Genomic DNA, 22610 nt, shown 5'->3' with positions numbered 1-22610 from the left:
AGCCAGAATCTATCATATCTTCATCCCAGATATCATTGACTAAACTTTATGACTTGGAAACCCCTGAAATGTGTCTATGGAAACAAAGAGTTTAGAACGAATGTCTAGCCCAACCCAATTTACCTATTTACTCCAACGTGATCAAGTCTAAGGCTTTCCCATTTGGCACAATAGGAAGCATTTCCGTCTCACTCATCAAGACATCAAACAACGCCGGTCTCTTGCATTCAAGCAGCCACTGGATCGAGCTCGACAACTCTCCGGCATATTCGCATCTCCGACTATCACATCCCATGCTCTGAGCCAGATTCACAAAGTCCGGGTTAGACTGACGATTATAACAGATTCGATTCCTGTAATCGGCCTTTTGAAGCTGCGAAATCATTCCTTGACCGTCATTGTTGAATATAATTAACTTGATGGGGAGATCGTATTGTGAGGCTGTAAGCAGCTCCTCCATGGTCATGCAGAATGAGGCATCGCCGTCTATGTCAATCACAATGTGATCCGGTCGCGCGATTTGTGCTCCGATCGCTGCAGGGAGTCCGAATCCCATCGTACCTAGAGCACCAGACGTGATGAGTGGCCGTGGGGATCGGAACCTATAGCGCTGTGCTGCCCACATCTGAAGTTGTCCTACTCCTGTCGTCATGGTGATGCGATGCTTCAGCGAGGATGTTTGTCGATCTAGCTCTGCGATAGTTTGTTGAGGCGAGGTACGGCTTTGCATACATCGAGAAGGGACCCGGAATGCATGTTGCTTTTTCCATTGTTGGATCTGATCCAGCCATGGTGTACGATTTCCCTCCTTATTCAAACCATGGAGTAGATGTGGCAAGGTTTCGGACAAATCTCCAACGACGAGTTGGGTTGGTTTAATGACTCTTCCCACGATGTCAGGATTCAAATTAAATTGGAAAATGCCTCCCCTTCCGGTTAAAGCAGCTTCTTTGACTTTGGGAGCATATTCGAGTCGATTGCCTACGGCTCTCTCGTCAAGACGAGCCCCAAATACGAGAACCAAATCTGCATTCTGAATGGCGTAGTTTGCATATGGCGCTCCATAAGTACCTATCATATTCAAGGCCAGATCATGAGTCTCGTCAAAGCATCCCATTCGCAACAGTGTGGCTGTGACAGGGATTCTGCTCTTTTCTGCGATTTTCAACAAGATTTTTGAGCTAACTTTATGTGCGAGGACTCCACGACCAGCACAAATGATAGGGCGTTGAGAGTAATTAACAAGTTGCGCAATTTTGTCAATACTCTTGTAGATGCCAATATCAACACATACCGACCAACTTTGAAAAGGTTTCTCGGGCTCGGCCATCGTTGGAAAGATACTGAGGAGATCTGCTGCTGCTGTTTCAAAAACAGCTTGCCCAATATCTTTCGGCACAGAAATCAGAACAGGCCCGGGACGCCCAGATGTCGCGTTGTAAAATGCGTCATTAACAATCTTTGGTAAGTCGTTTATATTCTCCACTGGATCACACCACTTTGTACAAGTCTTAGCGACTGACATGACATCAATCTCTTGGAAGGCACCAGTTCCCTGAACCGTGGTTGCTACCTAGCCACAGATCACAACCATCGGCGTGCCATCCAGAAGAGCATTGAGCATGGGTATGACTAGGTTGGAACTTCCTGGTCCTGAGGTTACCAGAACAATCCCTGGCTTTGAGCTAGCGCAGGCATAGCCCTCTGCCATGTGGCCGGCTCCTTGTTCATGGTGGGAAAGAATGAAGCTAAAGAGATTGGTCTTAAAGATTCTATCGAAGATAGGAAGAGCTGCACCACCGGGATAGCCAACTAATAAATAACCTTTGTCAGTGAGATTTCATAGTAGTTAAATATCTCGGGAAAAGTTCACATACAGACATGGTCAACATTATGATTAGCTAGTAGCTGGAAAGGAGCTCTCCTCCTGTGAGACCTTCTTTGTGGTGAATTTTCAGCTTGAAGGCCTGTTGGTATCTCATCGATATCGAAGGTGAAAAGAATATACCTAAGTGATCTACTATTCTAACTACTAATTGTCCATACGTATCTACTCTTTCATATTGCCCAGGTGGCCTCGGGAATAACTCGGCAATGCCCCGGTGGAACATTAACTTTTCTATCTCCAATGCTATGTATGTATTTAGTTCGAAACATATTTTCTTATGATCTTGTCTACCTGCCTAGCTAGGTGCTCAGCTAGGTAGATCAAAATCTTCTGACGATATTCGAAAACATATCAGATCAGTGATTAGGTACGAGGCTCAGAATGGTAGCTTTCTCAATCCTCCAATTCATTCGAGTCCAACAACATGTAGATCTATCAACTAATTTCTGTGAGCTTCCGATTCTGCTTTGACAGATTAGGTCATACATGGCCATCCTTCATGTCCCTTGACTTTCTAGGAAATTATCATTATCTTTCACTCTCTTCAAGTATGATGGTACATATGTAGAGACATCGTGATACATGAAAGGTTGGTTGGATAAATGTCGTGTAACAATCCATAGAAACTTCCCATTTCTTGGCCCTCTCTCCGTTTCAGTGCTCAATAATTGCCGCTTTTGCTGACTGAGTAGAGCTGGGTACACCTGGTGACTATTACATAATTGATTCAACGAGATCGATTGTAAATAACTATCTATACCTCGGGAAACTCGCCATAATGTGGTTCTTGAATCTACATGTATCCATTCTGAGTTTATCCAGATGATTCAGTAGTGATATGCTAGGTAGGTAGCTCATGGCAGGCAAGTAGACAGTGTAGTCAATTGGAGATTAACGTTCAATTAACTCTTTCACATCAAGATTACTTCTCAGTTTTTCCTATCAAATTAATATCCTTTTTGTTTGCTTCGCAGTCTTTAGCTTCAACTTTGCTTCTCTCAAGTCTCTGTCAAGCTTCATTCCTGTTCAACAAATTCTCTTCGAAGGGTTTTAGAAATCCAAAGTCTATCGAGTTAGACAATGCAGAAGTATAGGGACAGGTGGTAATCAAAATCAGACTTCGAATATCTCGTCAAGGGCATGACTTGATGTAGTGATCATATGAAACCTCTTTGAAACCCCTTCACCGCTCAAAGTGGAGTTGTGGGGGTAAGCTGATGGAAGTGTTACTGGCATTTCGCTGTCAGAGAAGAAGGATTGTCGTGACATACGATAGTACTTTGGGGTCGCATTACCGTCAATCAATGATATTCTTGGAACAATATGACATATCACGTAATCCAGCCCTTAACCGACAGCCTTCCGAGATCTCCTTAATTTAGAGTTTCTTTTCTCCACTATATCTCCACTTACTAGTCTTTAAAAGGGTTGAAGTAAAACACATGCGAGTGGAGATTGCAAGCGAGCGGAGAAAATGACCCACTTTTTTTAATATTTTACATTATTTGTCCCATAACTCCATTAAAACCAGTAAACCTATGTAAATAACCTATTGAATCGGGCGCTGTGGACACGTCTCTCTCTTATGTCCAGTTTCTCTACATATTCCGCATCTGCGTGGCTGCTGGCGTTGTGGAGAAGATGCCCGGGTTTGGCGTCCATTTACATCACCATCATTTGCATCACGATTTATTGACGCGTCGATAAGCTGGCGGCCTTCCTGGTTAGTAAGGCCACCTTCAATGGCCACTCGCGCATTCGGAAGTGCCTTTTGTTTCTTCTTTTTTTCATTGGCTTCGCGAAGAGCGGCGATTTCCTGATCTTGTATTGCCATATGTTGGTGTATGGCTACTGCGCCTTTTAAGAACTGGTCTAAGATCTGCTTTGTTCGTGTAGATGGTGATCTCGATGCTGCGCGCAGAAGAGCTTTATGTTGGCGACGTATATCCTTCTGTGTCATTGGTGTTTTTGGAGTGTAGTTCTTACTAGAGTCGCTACCCCGGGATGGTGGTGGTGGTGGTGTTGACGGACGAAGCGAAATAGTAAGCTTTGAAAGCACCCTCTCTGGATCAAATGGTGTAATTCCAGTAGCGGCGAAGGCATTAGATGCAGATCTTATAGCTTCTTCACGCGCAGAAGGATATATAGCTAGAAAATCGTTCTTGTTGATAGAGTTGAATCCTAGCTCCATTTTGATACCAACCTCCCGGAAATAAGAGCGCTTTAAAACAGCAAAACAATATACATCTAAAGGCTGTAAAAGATGAGATGAATGCGGAGGCATGCAGAGTGGTATAATATCGTTTTGTCGGCAAATCTGATCAAAATCGGGTGTAAGGTGGCTACCATGGCCATATAGAATCAATAGCCTGTATCTCCCCTTTGTACGTGTCATAGTAGAAGGGATAAATAGTTTCTGTAGCCAACGAAGGCCTATTTGGTCTAATGTCCAGCCATTAGGGCTTATTTCAATACGCCAATCAGGTGGTAAATTAGCGTCGCCAAACCAGCTTTGCATCATGTTTTTGCCCTTGAATATGATGCATGGTGGAGGCGCCCAACCAGTTGAATTTAAACATTCAATAGCCGTAACCCACTCGCGATTTCCAGGTTGTACTTTGTTTCTTCGGCCATAATAGCCTGCCCTCGTAACAATTTTAGCAGTAGCGGTTTGTCCCATCGCGAAGCCAGTTTCGTCAAAGTTGTAAATATCATCTTCATGAATCCCATTCTCGTGAATCTACATCGGGAACCTCTGGCCTGAGGCCGACGGCTATGACCATACTGCGTGGCAGAACATCATCGCACCTTTTATAACCGCCTACAAGAATGGCGCGACTGACGTCTCCGCTGTAGTTCCAGGGGCTGGCGACTTCTCTGGCGCTATGTGGTACCGTCCGCTGTTGAAGAGCGCTACCTGCCTGTCAGACTCACTAGGCCCCCCGAGTAACGTAGAGAGCATGCAGGATGTAGTCAATGTTGCAGTGCTGCTTCCTTCAAACACCAGCGGGGTGACTATCGAGGTTTACAGCCGTGGTAACCAGATTGGCTCGTTTGCTGGAGTTGCAGGGCTGAATGCATACAGCGTACCTGGGATGGTGGCTGGAGCGCAGAGTGTCCAGCTCGTATCATCAGACAGAACAGTCATTAGTAGTGCGAAAAGTATGATTGATGTGGCTGCAACCACCACTGGAATTTGCAACTTCAACTACCAGGTCATTGGGGTCTATTAAGCTCGACACAGCCTGGAGGCTGGCTATTATTCCTTACATATGTAAAAATTACTTTGAATAAATTTAAGTCAGTCGTGTAGAATGAGAGGAATGAACACAAGTGACAAATTCAACAGTATCATACATAGGTAAGGGACAAGTAGCTCTGTAGGTAAAGATTGATTTAGACTGCAGTGGAGGACAGAATCCAAAGCAACTCCTGAATAATTGCTGACAATTCTTCCACGTGACAGCAGTCTGAAATCTACTGAGCCTCGCCCTGGTAAAGCAGCGATAGCTTAACTAAGAAATGCCCTAAAGTATTTCACCACTGAACGGGTCACACTACTGAACGGGTCAGTTTGACCCACTTATTTTTATGAATCCCAATAACTCCATTATTTACTATGTAATATAGTAAAAAAAAACTACTGAATGGGCCTACTAGGACAGGTTTCCCTCCTATGTCCAGGTGTCTTACATATCCCACACCGGCGTTGGGTTACAGGCGCCCTTACAGGCGCCTGGCCCTCTTGTAAATTGGCATCATTAAGTTTAGGGCCACCATTCGACGCGTCAACCAGGTCTAATCCCTCCTGAATTGTAAGACCCCCTACTACTGTTAATTGACGATTCGGACGTTCTTTTTGTTTTTTCTTTTTCTCATGGGCGGCGCGTAAATCTCTGTTTTCCAGGCGTAAGAGAGCATTCTCTTGATATAGGTAATTTGCACCCTTTACTATCTGGTCTAATGCTCTCTTAGATGGTGTTGGTGGCGTTCGAGATACAGTGCGTAATATAGCTTGGTGTTGACGTCGTAAATCTTTCTGCGTCCTAGGCGTCTTAGGTGTCCAATTTCGACTTGAATCGCTTCCTATAGAGGGTGGTGGTGGTGGTGTATCGACGCGCATAGTAAGCTTTTTTAACACCCTAGTAGGGTCAAGTGGCACGATTCCAGTTGCAGCAAACGCATTAGAAGCAGATGCAAATGCTTCAATACGCGCAGTAGGATATATCTCTAGGAAATCTCCTTTACTAATGTGGGAAAAACCAAGCTCTACTCTAGACTCAACCAGCCGAGAATAAGAGCGTTTTAACACCGCAAAACACCCAACATCAAGAGGTTGAAGAAGATGAGACGCATGCGCAGGCATACATAATGGTATAATATCATGCTCCTGGCAGATTTTGTCGAAATCAGGTGTTAAATGGCTACCATGGCCATCTAAGATCAGAAGGCGATACCGTCCTTTAGTACGAGCAGTAGCAGGTATAAAGAGCTTTTCAAGCCAACGGAGCCCTATTTGATTTGATGTCCAGCCATTAGGACTAATCTCAAGACGCCAATTAGGTGGTAAACCTAGATCAGGAGCAAACCAGCTCTGCATCATCACCTTACCCTTAAAGATAATACAGGGTGGAGGTGCGTAACCAGACGCGCCTAAACACTCTATCACAGTAACCCATTCCCGGTTACCAGGCTGTTTTTTTGCGCGTTTACCATAATAACCAGCTCTAGTAACCACTCTCGCGGTCGCACATCGTCCCATCGCAAACCCAGTCTCGTCAAAATTATAGATATCGTCGGTGGTGATACCATATTTTGCGATCGTGTTTTCAACCAGTTTGAACCAATTATTGATCACATTATAGTCCTCTTGACGCGCACGTGTAAAATCGCGCGGTGTTGAATAGGTCGTCTTAAGTTCAGGTAAACGCGTCGCAAACCTAGTAACCCAGTTTTTACCGATCGTAAGAGGAGGGTTGGTTCCGCGGTCGGCGAGTAGGATATTAGCCATTCTACCAACATCTTTAGTTCTAGGAGCACAGCCGCGATCATCTAGAGAGACGACCCATTGAAGTAATGAATCCTCTTCAGATTCAGTCAGTTTAGACTGCGGTGGGTGTGTTTCAAGACGAAATTGGACACCAGAATGGCGGCGTTGGAGGGTTGAAAATGGTATATTAAACATAGCTGCAGCTTTACGCATTGATGATATATCGCCATTCTTGTAAGCTTGGTAAGCTAATAAGACCCTATTCTCCTGATCCTGTTTGTCTTGGACATATAGAGCATTTAGGGGGGGCATGGTGGGTAGTTGAAAATGGAAACACCAGACTGACGCGTAAAATTGGTGGGGTGACCCGTTCAGTAGTGTGACCCGTTCAGTGGTGAAATACTTTAGTAAAACGTGACTTGTGTATGCATGAACTAATAAAGTAGATCTCTAGGCACCAAGCCTATTAGGGAAGTTGATCGAATTTTGAACTCGTCCATTCGTTCGATGAACTTCGATCTCTTATTTCGTGATTCAGTGAAAATATCAGATCCACATCTTAGGTGGAAGTAGCCCCTCGAGTATGGGAGTGCAACTTTGCTCATCAAGTTTACCGTTTCTCCTACAAATCTTTCGGATCCCCCCATGTCCAAGGATGAAAAATCATCATCTCTTCGTACCTTTCCACTCCTTTGTGCTCCATTACAATGACCACAAACAACCTCTTCCAGTATTCGATTCTTAGTGCTCTAATGAAGGTTATCTGCGAAACTGGAATAAACGTCAAAGATACTCTCACCAACGGAAACCACGGCCTCGGCACAGTCTGCAACTTGAATGAAGAAATAGTCATAATAGACGGCGAAGTATACCACTTCCCTCCAGGCGAGAAACTACGCAAAATTGAAGTTTCAGATACCCTGCCCTTCGTCATGGTTACAAGATTCAAACCTACCATCGAGAAGACATTGCCTTTCCTTACCATGGGTTCACTCCCAGCAGCTCTGGCGCCTCTTCTTCCCTCTCAGCAGAACTGCTTCCTGTCTGTTCGAGTCGAGGGGCGATTCGATCAGCTTAGGTTTCGTGTTATTGCGGCTCAGTCGAAACCACGCGAACCTCTTGCTGAATTGGTTAAGCGGCAGAAGGAAGTCACTTGCTGTGACGTTAAGGGGACTCTATTTGGATTTTGGTCGCCGGCTTTCAGTGGCGGGTTTAGCGTTGCTGGGTTTCATTTGCACTTTTTGTCGAAATGCAAGACTCAGGGGGGGGGGGGGGGGGGGCATGTTTTGGGCTTTGCTGCAAGGGAAGTTAGACTTCAAGCTGCTGCTATTCGCGACTATACGGTTGAGTTGCCTCAAAACAAGGACTTTAATGAGGGGATTATTGGAAGCGTGAGGGAGGCGGAGCTTCATGCGGCGGAGGGTGGTTAGATTTCAACATTCAGCTTAGACATATTGCTTTTAGAGAAAGAATGGGCCTGAGTGGCAATGAGCACTTATACAGGAATATATTCAAATGTAAAATTGACAATCGACCATCCATATTCTTAACAAGGACTATATATACTGATTCCATAAATCGTCACAAATTCCATACCAGGGTACAATATTTTTTATGCCCAAAAGACCCGAGAATCCTCGCTTCACATTCATAAGAACTCATGCAAGAAATCTAAGCATTTTTCTACAACATAGGCTTTAGGTCATCGGCGACCTTGAAGGGAGCCTCAGTCTTAGCCTTGACCTCTTCAACTGTGACACCATCCGCGAGCTCGACTAGAGTTAGACCGCTGGCGAAATCGACATCGAAGACGCACAGCTCGGTGATGATACGGCTGACGCAGGATGGGCCGGTGAGGGGGAATGCGCACTGCTTGACAATCTTGGGGTTGCCCTTCTTATCAGTGTGCTCCATGGTGACGACGACCTTGGTGGCGGCGGGGTTGGAGACGAGATCCATGGCGCCACCGAATCCCTTGATCTTACCAGGCAGCATCCCTATGTAGAACGTTAGAATGGTAAATATAGGAAGAGTGAAAGGGGTTCACGTACAGTTGGCCAAGTCACCCTTGGCACTGACTTGCATAGCGCCAAGAATAGTCAGGTCGATACGGCCAGAGCGGATCATGCCGAAGGACTCGTCGCTGCCGAAGACGGAAGCACCAGGGTTGAGAGTGACGGTCTCCTTGCCGGCGTTGATGAGATCAGCATCCTCCTCGCCCTTCTTGGGGTAGGGACCCAGACCAAGAATACCGTTCTCAGACTGCAGGGTCACCTCGACGGAGGAGTCGACAAAGTTAGGAGCCAGCATGGGCATACCGATACCCAGGTTAGCGTACATGCCGTTCTTGAACTCCTTGGCAGCACGGCGGACAATGCGCTCGCGCTTGCCGGCAGTGTCACCCTTGCCCAGGGCGGAGGTGTCGGGACCATCCTCCTTGGCGAAAGTGTACTTCTCAATACTCTTCTCAGTGGTGCTCTGGACGACACGCTTGACGTAGATACCAGGGAGGTGGATGGCAGTGGGCTCAATCTCACCAGGCTCAACGATGTGCTCAGCCTCGACAATGGTCACCTTGGCGTTGCGGCCCATGGCGCCGTTGAAGTTGGCTGCCGCATAGCGGAACTGGCAGTTACCGAGTCTATCAGCCTTGTAGGCCTTGATGAAGGCGTAGTCACCCTTGATAGACTCCTCCATCACATATGGCTTTCCGTCGAACACCTTGACATCCTTGGGGTGACTGTACAAATTGACGGTGCCGTCACTGTTGTGTCGCAGGGGCAGCTCGCCGGTCTGGACAACAGTTCCGACTGCGGCCGGGGTGTAGAATGCGGGGATACCAGCACCGCCGGAACGGCAGCGCTCAGCAAGAGTACCCTGGGGGGTAAGCTCGAGTTCAATCTCGCCGGTCAAGTACATGCGCTCAAAGGTCTTGTTCTCGCCAACATAGCTGGAAATCATCTTCTTGATCTGCTTAGACTGCAAAAGCAGGCCCAGACCCTGGCCGTCCACACCGGCGTTGTTGCTAGCCACTGTCAAGCCAGTAATAGATGGGTTCGCCCTAACAGCGTTAATAAGTGTGTCTGCCACTCCAGAAAGCCCGAATCCACCAGCAAGTAGGGTTGAGTCCGACTTCATGTCCTTAATAGCCTCCTCGGCTGAGGGGTAAACCTTGTTAATTGCGCTGCGGCGGAAACTGCTGGAGAAGTTACGGGCAAGGAAGCGCTGATGCTTTAATTCAACAAGAATTAATTAGTTTTTTGATATTCAGGAGTATAGGAAGTGCATTTACCTTGATCGGCTCAGCGGAGAACTGGCGCGCGATGCGCAAGCACGTTGCCACTTGGGAAGGCATTGTGAATTATTATACTATAATTGATGGATATATCCTTTGGGTTTGATTTCTGCCGACTGAGAGATACAAGAAATCGAATGAATGAGGCAGCGACAGAGGAAGAAGGCAAAGAAAGGTAGAAATGGTCGGCAGTGGGTCTTATAAAGGCGGCGAGTCCCCGAGGTTCCGGCTGTTCTTCGTTTCCCCGGACCTTCTCCACACATTTCAATTTCACTCCATCTCATCTGGACAATTATATCTGAAATATTTTCACAATTTCATAATTGTCACCCGTAATGTAACTCATACTTTGTACTCATCCTCACCATTACTCGCATCTTCCATAATAATGAAAGAAACAAACATGTTTTCATTCGAGCCGAAATAATTGCCGCTCCGATCCCGATCCACAGGTCGGGATCTGATGACTCAGCTTTTTAGCTATGTGCTGTTGGCTTCCCCAAGTTATTCAGTACATAATACTTCCGGCTAAGCGTTTTTTCGGCTACTGGATCAATCCGTAGCCGAAGGCTCGTGTGAAGTATTCTCATCTATAATCACTTTTGAGATCCAAGACTCTGCACATATTCCTTAATTTAATTATGATGTCCACAATGATCTCTCCTGATAATTTCACTTCAGGATTCTACTAATTGCCACAATGATTCGAGGCTGCACTCATTAGCACTCTTGGTCACCTGACACCACTGACCCTAATTTGTACATATTGAGAGCTCTAGATCGTTGAACAGCATGAATGATACACAGTTTAGGATTGGTTACATGATAAGAGTTTCTACTGTTAAATATGTACGTAGCTTTCTTGAAGACTCCAGTGATATCGTTATCACGCTCGTGGGTGGTCAACCACGCCACTTACATTCCTCATTCTAGGACTGCGTTAACCGATACCTCTTTCATCCCTCGCTATCATCCCCTTCTTCCGCCTAGCCCAATCACTGGACTTGTGGATGTTCGCTGGAAACTAGATTGAGGAAATATTCGTCTTCTGTTCGTTGTAGACGATTTAGTCGCTGAGATCGATCATCGGGCTATCCCTCGACTCATTCTGCTCTGTCTCTTCGCCCTCAGACTGTCGGCAAACGGGATTGGCCAGAAGGTGCTTCTTCTCATCGTTAAGGTAGACCAAGATGTAGGAAGTCTGCGGATCGATTACGTTGAAAGGCTTGAAGATTTCGTCCGTGTTCTTGACTTCGGTTACATCTTCGTCGTTGTACTTTCGCCAGATGTTCTGTCGGAAATCAAACATGTACAGCCAGTAGTGACCACGATCTACAGTTCCACGGTGAATGAAAACTGCGTACAGGCTGTAAGCCAAATTCTGAAATTGGGGGTGGTCGAATTGGCTGCCGATCTTCGCCTTCAAGTCTTCGATTTCACTATCCAAGGCTTCAAGTGTGTCAGTAAAAGAAATATGAGAGTTGTTTTGGAACTTACTAGTGGAGATACAAGCCATAATTCGTTCAATGTCTTCAATTTCACTGTTCAATGAGTCGGGTTCTTCATTTTCGGCATCTTCCATTAATGAGTCTTCGTCCAGATCCAGGTCATTCAGTTCATGAAGGATTGCACGTGTCGCCTCGTCTGGCAAGTCACGGGATTGCTGGTGTTTGAGTTTGAATTGCTATATATATCAAGTCAGTCTGATTGAGCTCCCATTATTTGATAGCCAACAGTGAAACGGTGATTGATTGAATAAACGCTACCTTTTGTAGGTCTTTTCTGTGAGCTTCAGCCGAAGCAAGAGCATTCTTCCATTCCCAGCATTGGCGTCGTCGGTCCACTAACTCAGGGGCTCCCGGACTATCCATGTATCGGTCCATGTAAATGACTTCATGAAGCTGCAGATGATTTGTTGACTTGTAAGCAAGCTTAGTGACGGGGTCAAATTGAGCTCGCTGGACTTGAATCTGGAGAATTGGAGGAATGCTAGTGATAGACGCGTATTGTTCAGCCTCGGAATTTTCCACACTGATCTTCTGCGCATCGAAGGCCCCATCAATCGCAGCATAGATGTCTCTCGGTCCGTCGACTACATCTACCTTGATGTCACACCAACGCTCCTCCTTCGAACGTACGCCTTTAGCGGTAGAGATATATGATCGGGTTTGACCATAGAACAAGCTGCGAGAACGTTAGATACGGTATTATGGAAGTAGACGCGGGTTTGACCTACTCTTTGATCATGTCAACCTGTTCACCGTCCTTATCAATCGCAGTCGGTTTGATACCACACTGACTCTGGAAGAGGACGTTATTGATGACTTCAATGACGTCTTGCTGAGCGCCAGTTTCAATCTCGGCCTCCTCGATTGTCTTGAAATCAGTGTGAAATTCAGGCTGGGGGCTGGGTCTAGGAGGAACCGGCGGTGGATGGGCAGCAACTTCAAGGGTCACATAGGCATCGCTGTTTATATCAACCGGTTGCTCCTGGTTATCTTCCACGATCTTTGGAGGGCCCAAGGGCCCCAGCACAACGGCACCGTCAACTTCACCAAGACCGTGAGGCTTGACGGCGCTAATTGTTGATCGACGACGGATTGCAGCTTCATTCCCTGGGCTGATGAGAGTTAGGCGGGCGAGCTCCTTCGTCGGGACGACGTAGTGTTTCCCAGAAGGATTCATCATGTCACGAAACAGAGAAGCAAGTGACGAAAGGACTGGAACTCATTTAGTATTTACACAGGTAGAGAAGAGATATCAATTTCAGTAGCAAGTGACTCACATGTCAATGAACGTTTCACTTCCTTCATAGTCACTTTACGTGATCCCACCTGTTTGTTTTCCAGACTCTGTTCATCAGTCACGTCCATCTTGTATTGATCAATGTTCAACACCAATTCTCGGTATGGGATGATAGAGAAGTAGAATTGGAGTAAACTGTTCAGATAACAGGTGTTTCCAATATTGTACAGGCCAACTGGACCACTGGACGGCAAAAGAGTCGTTGAAGGCGATTCGTCAAATATTCCAAGCATTTCCCTAATACTGGCACTATTCGTTGCTCTACCGATTATTTCAAGAGCGCGTGCATATGCATCAGCCTGAGCAGGGTAATCTGCAAGACAACAGGTGTACACGGCGAGAAGATCGCCATCATCGGTCGTGGCTGGGTCTAATCCAAACAGCTGATAAGCTTCTGCGAGAGTCATGTCACCAGCGAGGGTTTTCTTCAACTCGAAAGAATTTCGTTCATCCGCGATATCTTGGAGTGCTCGGTCAGCATGAACCTTTTCCAATGGGCTATCAATAATCTGTGATGAATGTCAGCCATACTCAGTCAAGGAATGATGTTTCCTACTTACTTTCGCAGTGTACGCTGCGCTGATGAAATCGTCATCGGCTAATTTATTAACACCAAGGTATTCATAAGAATGGTCAAGTCGAGACAGATCTAATTTGTAGATTGTGAGCATTATGAGACTTAATTGCGGGGTTTTGTCGATGATCTCACTCTGGCCCCAGATGTGCTTGATCTCCTCGCTTTGGAGCTCTTCACCGAGAATGCGCAATTTTTCACGAGCCACTTCGTGTCGTTCGTCCGAAAGGTCCACAGATTTGATAGGGGTATTTCCCAGTCCATAAAACTTGTCAATTATATGACGATGGTTCAAACCTTGATGCCAATGCAGGCCAAAGAATTCAGCTGCATCCGTCAGATCCCGCTGCGTGTATTTCCCCTGAGCATACGCGTTCTCAATTGCCACTGCAAGCGTTGCCGTGTCTTTCTGATATGTACTGCGATAATCAGTAATTTGCTTCAGCGATTGCAGATAAATTTTGGAATTTGTCGGATCTGTTTTCATTTGCAGGTCAAAACACTTCACAATCAGGCTAGAAGTCATATCTTCCACAGCTCCGAGGTTATGGTAACTGGAGAGCGGAATCAGTAAGAGGGGTTGAAAGGGCGGGAAATGGGAATCTAACAACGGCTCCATCCCAACAAAGCGATCTTTATCGTATGCAACTGTATCGTCTGTTTAGAAAGTCAGTCACTATGTCCTCCGTACAAGGTGCGATTGACTTACAGTATGCCTCCAAGACGGAGAAGAAATCACTTCTAGCGAGAGAAGGCATCTTGGGGAGATCGCGCAGAATTTCTTGCTCTGAAGCGGGACGCTGATTGATCAGACAGACAAGCTCTTCAATTGTATTATCAAGGAAAATGCGTTGATCGTCTCGGTAAGGGATAAAAGCATCTTGAATGGGCTGGGGAGGGTGACAGGTCCCATCGCTCTAGAAAAGCCGTTAGCATCGGATAACATCCAAAGATAAGCTCGAATTGATTGTTACTTCACTGAATGAAAATCCCAAAAACTGTAATAACTCTCTGCAAGGCCCGGTACTGAGGCCAAATGAGGCAAGATAACGCGGATTGTCTGCGGCGATGGGTCGTCCTTTACCATCAATAGAATTGCTGAGATATCGGCGCAGATTATCCAAGATAGTAATCGGAGAATATGGGACCACTCCTTCAAAGCGAGCAGGGTATATCTTGATTGCCTCCTCAGTTCGAGAGCGTATCAGTTGTGGATCAGTCAACATTTGTTCGAACCGAGGGCTGATAATTGGCGATTGAATGTGCACAGACACAATTGCTTCGCAATCGTTGGAACACCGAAAGGAGAACCTGTCTTTTTTTTGTCCCTGGAAGGACTGTTGGTACAAAGTATCATGAGATGGTGTGTACACAAAATGGTGCAAATGATCCGCATCGCTGCTGGTTGTAGACCCTTCGTTCCATGTGCTTCGATAAGCCATGACCACCTGCATATGACAACGACATTTGGAGCAAACAGCGGAAACCCGGCCTCCTTGGCCATGCTCCATGGAGAATTTTGTTTGCTTGCTCTTTACGACATAGTTGTGTTGACAGCTATCCCTATCGAATGTGAAGGCCCAATACGAACCATCGGGGTTTGCGCGACAAATGGGAGGGACTTGCGAAAGCAAGTTGGGGCCGTTGCTTGAGACATGAGCAGGGTCGTAATTGATGAGGTCCTCTACAAATCGAGGACCAGACTTGCCTAATAAATCAAAAAATTAGCAATGGATTCGTAGTTGAGTAGTTAAAGAAGATAGCTCGTAGGCTTACCAGCTTTCTGGAAAGGCTCCATAGGAGCGTCTGATGAATTTCAGAACTTGAAACCGCAGAGGTTCTTGAGTTTCTATGAGATTAAATCATAAATCAAACGAAATGGGTATTGGACTGAAGTTGGCGCTTAATGACGGAATCTCGCTGGCGCGGAGATGCAGCGGGGTGCACCCACCGCACAAGCTAGTTGGTAAGCTTGGGGGTTGTTCGGGGTGGATGTATGGTGGGGGGGGGGGGGGGGGGGGGGTATTCAAGGATTTGGATGAATTCTGGGAAGTTCAGGGAGATGTAGGATTCAAAAATAAAAAAAGATCGAAGCAATGACAAGAGAAACAGTTGAGAGTGGGAGGAATCATGAGCACAAGTAGGCTCCGCCTTTCGATCAAAATAGAGGCGGTAAATAAAACGGTCTAGATAGTGCCTGTTTATATAGACTTGGCAGGCGGTCAGTTTAAGAGGATTGTATCAAAAACTGCAGGCGGTGTACCCTAGCAGAAACGTACTCCCATGGAGTTAATCTTCAACAACCACAACCCGTCTAATCCGCTTGTCCACCCCTCTCCTCTCAGCCATGGCGAACCACCACGACGAGGATCATAGCTATCACCCCAAAGATGCTATCTCTGCAGCAGTCAAGGCGACTGCGTTGACTGGTGGTGTTGGTCTCTTTGCCTCAGCAGTCCAGAACACTCTTACTAGACAAAATGTCGGACCCTTGGGCGTCTTCCTCCGCAGTGGCGGTACTATTAGTATCTTCGGTACGGATTGCATATGATTCAATTCCTGTTTTTATTAATCAATTGCTCATGTCGATCTATTTTAGCTGCGATGGGTGGTACCTACGAGTTCGTCAAGACCGCCTCGGCCAACCTGCGCGAGAAAGAAGATCCGCTGAACACCGCTCTGGGTGGATTTTTCGCCGGTGCCCTCATGGGAATGAGATGTAAGTCTGGAAGAGCTTCAATTGACTTGATATTGCCTGAAGAACAAACTCTGATTCATCCGTAGCACGAACCTTCCCGGCTCTTTTGGGATACGGTACCACACTAGCGGTCTCCATGTATGCCTTTGATTACACCGGTGGATCGTTGTTCGGATACAAGAAGGACCACTCTGAGGATGAATTCGACCGCCGACAGAAAATCCGCAAGAATTATCAATCTCCCGCGGAGGAGACTTTCGCGCAGCTTGGCGAGGGACGTGGTACGTTGAGTCCCATTTATCCCTGACACGTTGGCAAACTAACGCGCTAATATCCAGGTATCTACGCACCTGGCTATGAGGAGCGTCGCAGAGCTCGAATCCAAGAGTCTTACGGAATTTCGGTTCCTCCGTCCCCTATCCCCGCATCATAAATTGTTTCTTTGCTTCAACCTCGACCTTGCCTTGTTTCCCGATTTGCGATTTGTAAATTATCACCTTTTTCTTACGGTGGCCACTAGCATGCCGGACACGTCAATTCTACAAATTTCATCTGTCAGAGTCTTGTTGTATCAAGTGACGTAGATGCCTAAGACTTCGCAGTGGCGCATTCTAAGAGATGGCATCTGCAAATTGACGAGGGAAATAAAGCTAGATAATTTGCCTATGACACAGTAAGTATACAGCTGAATATGCTGTGCTAAGGTTAAACAAGCTCAATTGGAGTGGGACAGGTTGATATGCCGCGGGGCTCTCTTGTGACCAATGATGGAACAGGTATATCAAAGTCAGGATCCACACAAGTTGAGTACAGAAATGCACATTGTGAGAAATAGCTACTCTTGAGTCAACTACCTGACTACTTAGTAGTTAATTATATCATGAACTTATGTTCAGTTAGGTAATCAGGCCAGTTTCGACGAAAAGCTGCTAAGCTGCTATTTCGGATTCCTAACCGATTCCGGCTTTTGGCCAACTACTACCTCGGAATCCACAAAATAGCAAGAGAAAGCCCTGGAGATAAAAACAGCGATGACTGACTACCTAGTTAGCCTTCAATTTTTGGAACTATAAGCGAGCTATGTACACAACGCAGACCTTGGACTTTATACCCAGGTACTTGGGATTCAAATGGGTACTCTTTACTGTTCCTCCAAGGCTGTTACAAGCCTAAATAATTATCGCTCTATTAGACAGGACGATTCTACGCTGTGTACCTAATTGTACTTTTAAAAAGGAGACCTCCAAGTTCGCCGTATAACTAGGTAGTATAAGACAATATGATATTGTACGTTCAAGTGAACTAGCAACGCCCGGTTGAAAACAATACTACGGCGTAATTGATTGCCTTAGTGCCCACTATGTCCGAAAGTGGACCCTCGGCTATGGTTCATGAGAGATCTAAATCGAACAATTCGAGTTCACGGAGATATCTGTCCCGAATGAACTGCTGCCTGTAACCTGCTCACTTCATCGCACTAGGTATGGCCAGTTGAAGCTCTAGAGGAATGAACCGACTACTATCGTCGACCTTGGCAGTTGGGCAGTTCCAAGGTTACTTTGGCCCTTACTAATATTATGGGTTTAACGCTATTGTGAACATTTTCCTGCCAAGATGGTTCTAAAGCTTCAGTGCCATTCTATGTGTGAACCCTGTTATTTTATCTACTCTTGGAACCATTTCGCCAAAAATAGCGATCACAGTACATTTTCATAGTCACCTGGCTGCATAGTAGTTAGTCAATGATTATTTACCTAGGTACCGCGTAATCCGTACTATAAGCGCAATACCTTAGATTAGTCAATCAATAATGGAGAGAACATTCTACGGGACTTGAATTGCGTTGTTGACAAGGCTTCTAGAAGGCTCGCGATCTAGGGGGATGAAGTTAAGAACTATTATAGTAAGGCTCCTTTCAATTGCGGTTCTTATTTGAGAAGATCAGGGGAAAATAGATCCCTTAATATCCCAGACCAAGCCACAGATTGTGGATCATGTCCCTATAGGGGCAAACAAGCCCCTGTATAATAGGAGGCTGAGCCGAAGGCAGCCAGATTGAACCCACAGTTAGCTCCATTCTCCTATAATTGGATACTAAGAAGTAAATAGATTAGAGGATAAAGAAGTAGATGATGAAACTGAGTGTAATAGTTGAAATAGTAGTAACATTGAATGTTTACATTCCGGCAGTTCGTACCAAAGACGTCAATAAGAAGGGGACCGGAGTTCCCGGGAGATGAAGATCGAGAGAAAGTGTACCGTCATCACTTTTTTTATTTTATTTTTTCGATCGATAGACGTCATCCACCTACGACCCACCTCGAACTCTCCCTTCAATAGTCAAGTTAAATAATTCCATCTTAATCTCTCCTCCCTTTTATCCTGTACCCTCTACCCTCTACCTTTTGGCCTTTGCCCTTTGCCCTTTGCCCTTTTACCCTTATATCTCAGACTGCTTGAACCTCTTCTCACATTTTCCCTCTTATATAACCGAAATCCCCAATAATCGAATATACTTCTGCATCCCTTGCCTTTCAAGGTTTATTCTCCATATTCTACCACGTTCCCTGTCATGGCGATGGCCGCGCGGCCACAGACACCCGTGCAGGATGCATACTTCGCGCAATCGACCGATCCGATTCCAGCAGTCACTTTAAGACGCGGTTTTGGAAGTCTCCGTTCCTCGCGACCCAACTCCTACGCTGGAAACAGCTCCAACTTCGCCCTCGATCAGTCGCGAATCTCACGGGAGATTGAAACTCCCCGCAGTTCTTTGGCGCTAGAGCGCCCTTCCGGGCTTCGGCGCTCGGTCTCGCAAATGTCCCACGTCCGTTCGACCACCCCGTCTCGATCCAGTTTTTTGGGCAAGAAGAACTCTCTGAGTAAGAAGAGTAGTATACGACGAAATGGAAGCCGTCGCTCACTCCGCGCAGGCAGTGTGAGGAGCCTAAGCTTAGGCGATCGTGAGAAGTATGCGGACGGTGTAGAGGACCCAAACAGCGTCTTTGCCGTCCCCATTCCAACAACCGGAAACCCGACAGAGGCTCTAGCCAGTCGTTTTCAAGCTTGGCGCAAGATCCTGAAGGATTTAATCGTATTTTTCAAGGATGTACAGAAGTCCTACGAAACCAGATCAAAGCTTTTCTTATCCGCGTCCAACATCATCAATAACCAGTCCGTACCCGCTGCCTTTCTGCAGTCGGGTGGCTTGGCCGATGCGACCCAGATCCTCCGCGACTTCCACCGTCAGGGATACGGCGAGGCAAGCAAGGCTGCCGAGGTCGAGGTCGAGGTCATTAGTCAGTTGACGGGCCTGCGAAGCGATCTCCAAAAGAAAACAAAGGAGATCAAGAACCTCTCTGGAGACTTCAAGAACACCGTTGAGAAGGAAATTGATGTTACGCGCAAAGCTGTTCGCAACTTGCACGAGTCATTAGGTTTAGTAGACGTTGATCCCTCTGCCACTTCAGGCAAGGGTGATCCCTTCCTGTTGCGTCTAGGTGTTGAGCGACAAGTCGAAAAACAGATTGAGGAAGAGAATTATCTGCATCGGGTTTGTCGCACTCGATTCAAATGCGAAAATATGTTCCGTATAACTAACACTGTATAGGCATACTTGAACTTGGAGAACTCTGGTCGCGAGCTCGAGTCCATTGTGGTCAGTGAGATTCAAAAGGCCTATAATGCATATGCCAGCATCCTCAAGCGGGAAGCCGATGATGCCTACGACACTGTGGAGAAGTTGCGCGCGGGGCCGATCTCGATGCCACAGGATCACGAGTGGAACTCATTCGTTGCCAATACTGATGAACTGGTCGACCCGCGGATCCCTCTTCGCAATGTGGAAAGTATCACATACTCTGGTAAAGATCATCCAGCTACAGTGGAAGTTCGAGCTGGTATGCTGGAACGGAAGAGCAAGTACCTGAAGAGCTACACTCCAGGCTGGTACGTGCTCTCGCCTACCCACCTGCACGAGTTCAAGTCTGCGGATCGCGTGGAGTGGCAGACTCCAGTCATGTCTCTGTATCTTCCCGAACAGAAACTTGGATCTCACTCACAAGAAGATTCAAGCTCTCATAAATTCATGTTGAAGGGCCGCCAGACTGGTACGATGCATCGGGGTCACTCATGGGTGTTCCGTGCTGAATCCCACGAGACCATGATGTCGTGGTACGCTGATATCGAGGGTCTAAGCAATAAGACAGGTGAGGCCCGTAATGCGTTTGTTCGAAAACACGTCCGAAGTGTGAGTGGCATGTCTATGAACAGTGAGGCTATGGAGGATGATGAGGCCGATCGTACCCCATACTCTGCCGAATCAGTTATTCTGGTCCAGGATCGCCCTATGTCTGCCACTCGTCAGCCTGGTGGGGCTTTCCCCAGTGATGTTCAGATTGATCGACACCTTCAAGCACCGCTGTCTCCATCCAGTGGTGCTAGCTCATCTGGGCGGGAGTTAAACACCGGCTCTCGTGAAATTGACAATGTGTCCCCACTGCCTACAAATGAGGGCTCTGTTGCGTCACGCCCTCAGTTGGCTCCTCCACATGATAGTTACTATGGAGACTGGATGGGTTCCAAGCAGAGGGAGAGATATGCAGATGATCGTGAGATTAAATCAGACAGAGACCAAGCCTCTGTTATAGGTCTTCGTTATACCCCAGCTCCTCAAGTATCTCATCGGGAGAGTGTATCCACAGTCCCTACCCACACTGACTACACCAACTACACCAACAATACCATACCGAGTTCTGTGGAAGAGGGTATTCCTCACGGAGGAGAACTTGATTCTGACCCTTTGGAGGATGGTTATTCCCAGAAACTTGCACAAAATTCTAGCAATCCTCAAGCTGGCATTACTCAGGCTGGTCTTCAAGCAAGACCAGATATGGCACATATCCGACAGGACAGTGTGATTGCTATTGATATGAAGATTCCCGGCCGCTTCCCTCCCACCAATGTTGCCGCATGATATTGATTTGAATTTCTTTTGTTATTTCATTACTTATGTCCTTTTCTTTTTTCATGGATTTCCTTTGATTCTTTTTTTTTTTTTTTGGTTTTATCACGTACATGAACATGAACCGCGTCTTATTATTGCTTTTAGGTGTTTCTGTTATATCGCGGGATCCACTACCGCCACAACCGCAGTTCAGGCCCACAGGGGCTCATACTAGTAATATGGGTTCTTTTTTATTTGATTCCCAAGGTTGTTGAGCTTTGATGAAATTTGCGATCTGTGGAGTTTTGGGTCCAATGAAACACGAATTTTGGATGATCATGTACACTTCCAAACCTCTTTGGCAGACTTGGCAGGTTTGCAAATTATGAAAGTTATACCTACTACAGAGGCTATTATGACAGAACTATACATTTTACCTATGCTTTACCAACTATCCATTCCAAGATTTGAAGTCTCTATGGTGCCCAGGTTTTGGAACTCGGAATGATTCAGGCCTGGGCCGGAATACTACCTATTGCATACTCAGCCAGAGATTTGCACAAGTACCTACGTACTGATACTGTTTAAGAGTATGCTGAGGTCTACTAAATCATTCCAAAGTCTCATCCTGGTACTGTCTCACCACTTCAGAGGTCCTGATCAAGCTCTAGATCATGATTTTCAGTCCATGGATCTTCTAAAATTATATAAATGAAGCTTTAGGCTGTGCGTCGACCACGAAGTATACAGCGTGTAGGTACCGGGTACCTGTCTAACTTCATGTTTTCTTTTGTTGTATTATAATTACACGCTATTCCAAAAATGGGATGACTGTTTGAATCCAAGAACAAGACAATAGCCATCTATCAATCAACAACAGGCAATAAGATAGACTATAAAAATCAGTAAGGCGGTGGGGCCGCTTCTTCAAGAGTACGAGAATTTCGAAAACAAAACAACATTCACCTTTTCATCTTTCCTTCCTCATCTCTTTCTTTCCACCCTTGTTGGTCTTCGTACCACACAGCCTTCATCATGGGTATGTATTCCCTCTCCCTTTCTCTTTCGGAGTAATATATTACTCGTTACTCTCACATCCCCGTACACATTCTCAGCTCCTATTCCAGGCCATCCAATCATCGTTTGTTTCACCCCCAAAATGAACTTAGGACGGCCTGATCCTTTCCTGTTTCCCCTCTCTTTCTCTCTTCCACCCTTCTTCTCTCTTTCTCAACCCCTTATCGTTACATTTATTGACTTTCCCAACTCTTAGCCGACATTTATCGGCCATACAGAGTAAGTAACCTATCTCATTCGCGTATTTGATTTAAATCTGTGTTTTTCTATTTTCAAATACTCCATTTCGAGTCCTGATGTCGTATATCGGATGGTCAGTGCGGGGGCGGAAAGCTCCA

At 46.2% G+C, this 22610-nt stretch overlaps 7 protein-coding genes across 7 annotated transcripts; 4 read left to right on the top strand and 3 right to left on the bottom strand.

Annotated features, from left to right (window-relative positions):
• Positions 1-127: 127 nt before the first annotated feature.
• On the bottom strand, positions 128-1883 carry N7495_003624 (thiamine pyrophosphate-binding protein; the record flags this gene model as incomplete). Its single annotated transcript, XM_057206275.1, has 3 exons — positions 128-1555; positions 1589-1812; positions 1874-1883. 3 exons carry the CDS (start codon positions 1881-1883, stop codon positions 128-130), a joined length of 1662 nt encoding a protein of 553 aa, XP_057063955.1.
• A 2890-nt stretch (positions 1884-4773) lies between these two features.
• N7495_003623 (glycoside hydrolase) lies at positions 4774-5121 on the top strand (the record flags this gene model as incomplete). The annotated part of the gene is made up of 1 exon (XM_057206274.1): positions 4774-5121. The coding sequence occupies one exon, from the start codon at positions 4774-4776 to the stop codon at positions 5119-5121; it is 348 nt and encodes a 115-aa protein (XP_057063954.1).
• Positions 5122-7585: 2464 nt separating this feature from the next.
• On the top strand, positions 7586-8308 carry N7495_003622 (Alpha-acetolactate decarboxylase; the record flags this gene model as incomplete). Its single annotated transcript, XM_057206273.1, has 1 exon — positions 7586-8308. One exon carries the CDS (start codon positions 7586-7588, stop codon positions 8306-8308), a length of 723 nt encoding a protein of 240 aa, XP_057063953.1.
• Positions 8309-8561: 253 nt separating this feature from the next.
• N7495_003621 (3-oxoacid CoA-transferase) lies at positions 8562-10233 on the bottom strand (the record flags this gene model as incomplete). The annotated part of the gene is made up of 3 exons (XM_057206272.1): positions 8562-8875; positions 8930-10109; positions 10171-10233. The coding sequence occupies 3 exons, from the start codon at positions 10231-10233 to the stop codon at positions 8562-8564; spliced, it is 1557 nt and encodes a 518-aa protein (XP_057063952.1).
• Positions 10234-11239: 1006 nt separating this feature from the next.
• N7495_003620 (ubiquitin-specific protease UBP2) lies at positions 11240-15350 on the bottom strand (the record flags this gene model as incomplete). The annotated part of the gene is made up of 8 exons (XM_057206271.1): positions 11240-11857; positions 11916-12357; positions 12410-12893; positions 12959-13487; positions 13539-14209; positions 14262-14469; positions 14497-15260; positions 15329-15350. The coding sequence occupies 8 exons, from the start codon at positions 15348-15350 to the stop codon at positions 11240-11242; spliced, it is 3738 nt and encodes a 1245-aa protein (XP_057063951.1).
• A 549-nt stretch (positions 15351-15899) lies between these two features.
• N7495_003619 (Tim17/Tim22/Tim23/Pmp24 family protein) lies at positions 15900-16683 on the top strand (the record flags this gene model as incomplete). The annotated part of the gene is made up of 4 exons (XM_057206270.1): positions 15900-16086; positions 16152-16271; positions 16337-16531; positions 16589-16683. The coding sequence occupies 4 exons, from the start codon at positions 15900-15902 to the stop codon at positions 16681-16683; spliced, it is 597 nt and encodes a 198-aa protein (XP_057063950.1).
• A 2139-nt stretch (positions 16684-18822) lies between these two features.
• N7495_003618 (SLM1 family PH domain-containing protein) lies at positions 18823-21225 on the top strand (the record flags this gene model as incomplete). Its single annotated transcript, XM_057206269.1, has 2 exons — positions 18823-19803; positions 19861-21225. The coding sequence occupies 2 exons, from the start codon at positions 18823-18825 to the stop codon at positions 21223-21225; spliced, it is 2346 nt and encodes a 781-aa protein (XP_057063949.1).
• Between the last annotated feature and the right edge of the window lie 1385 nt (positions 21226-22610).

Source organism: Penicillium taxi (assembly GCF_028828555.1).
Source record: "Penicillium taxi strain IBT 34144 chromosome Unknown utg000003l_segment0_segment0, whole genome shotgun sequence".
Classification (NCBI taxonomy): Eukaryota; Fungi; Ascomycota; class Eurotiomycetes; order Eurotiales; family Aspergillaceae; genus Penicillium; species Penicillium taxi.
Note: the sequence above shows the minus strand (reverse complement) of the source record. Positions and strands in the feature narration are given on the sequence as shown.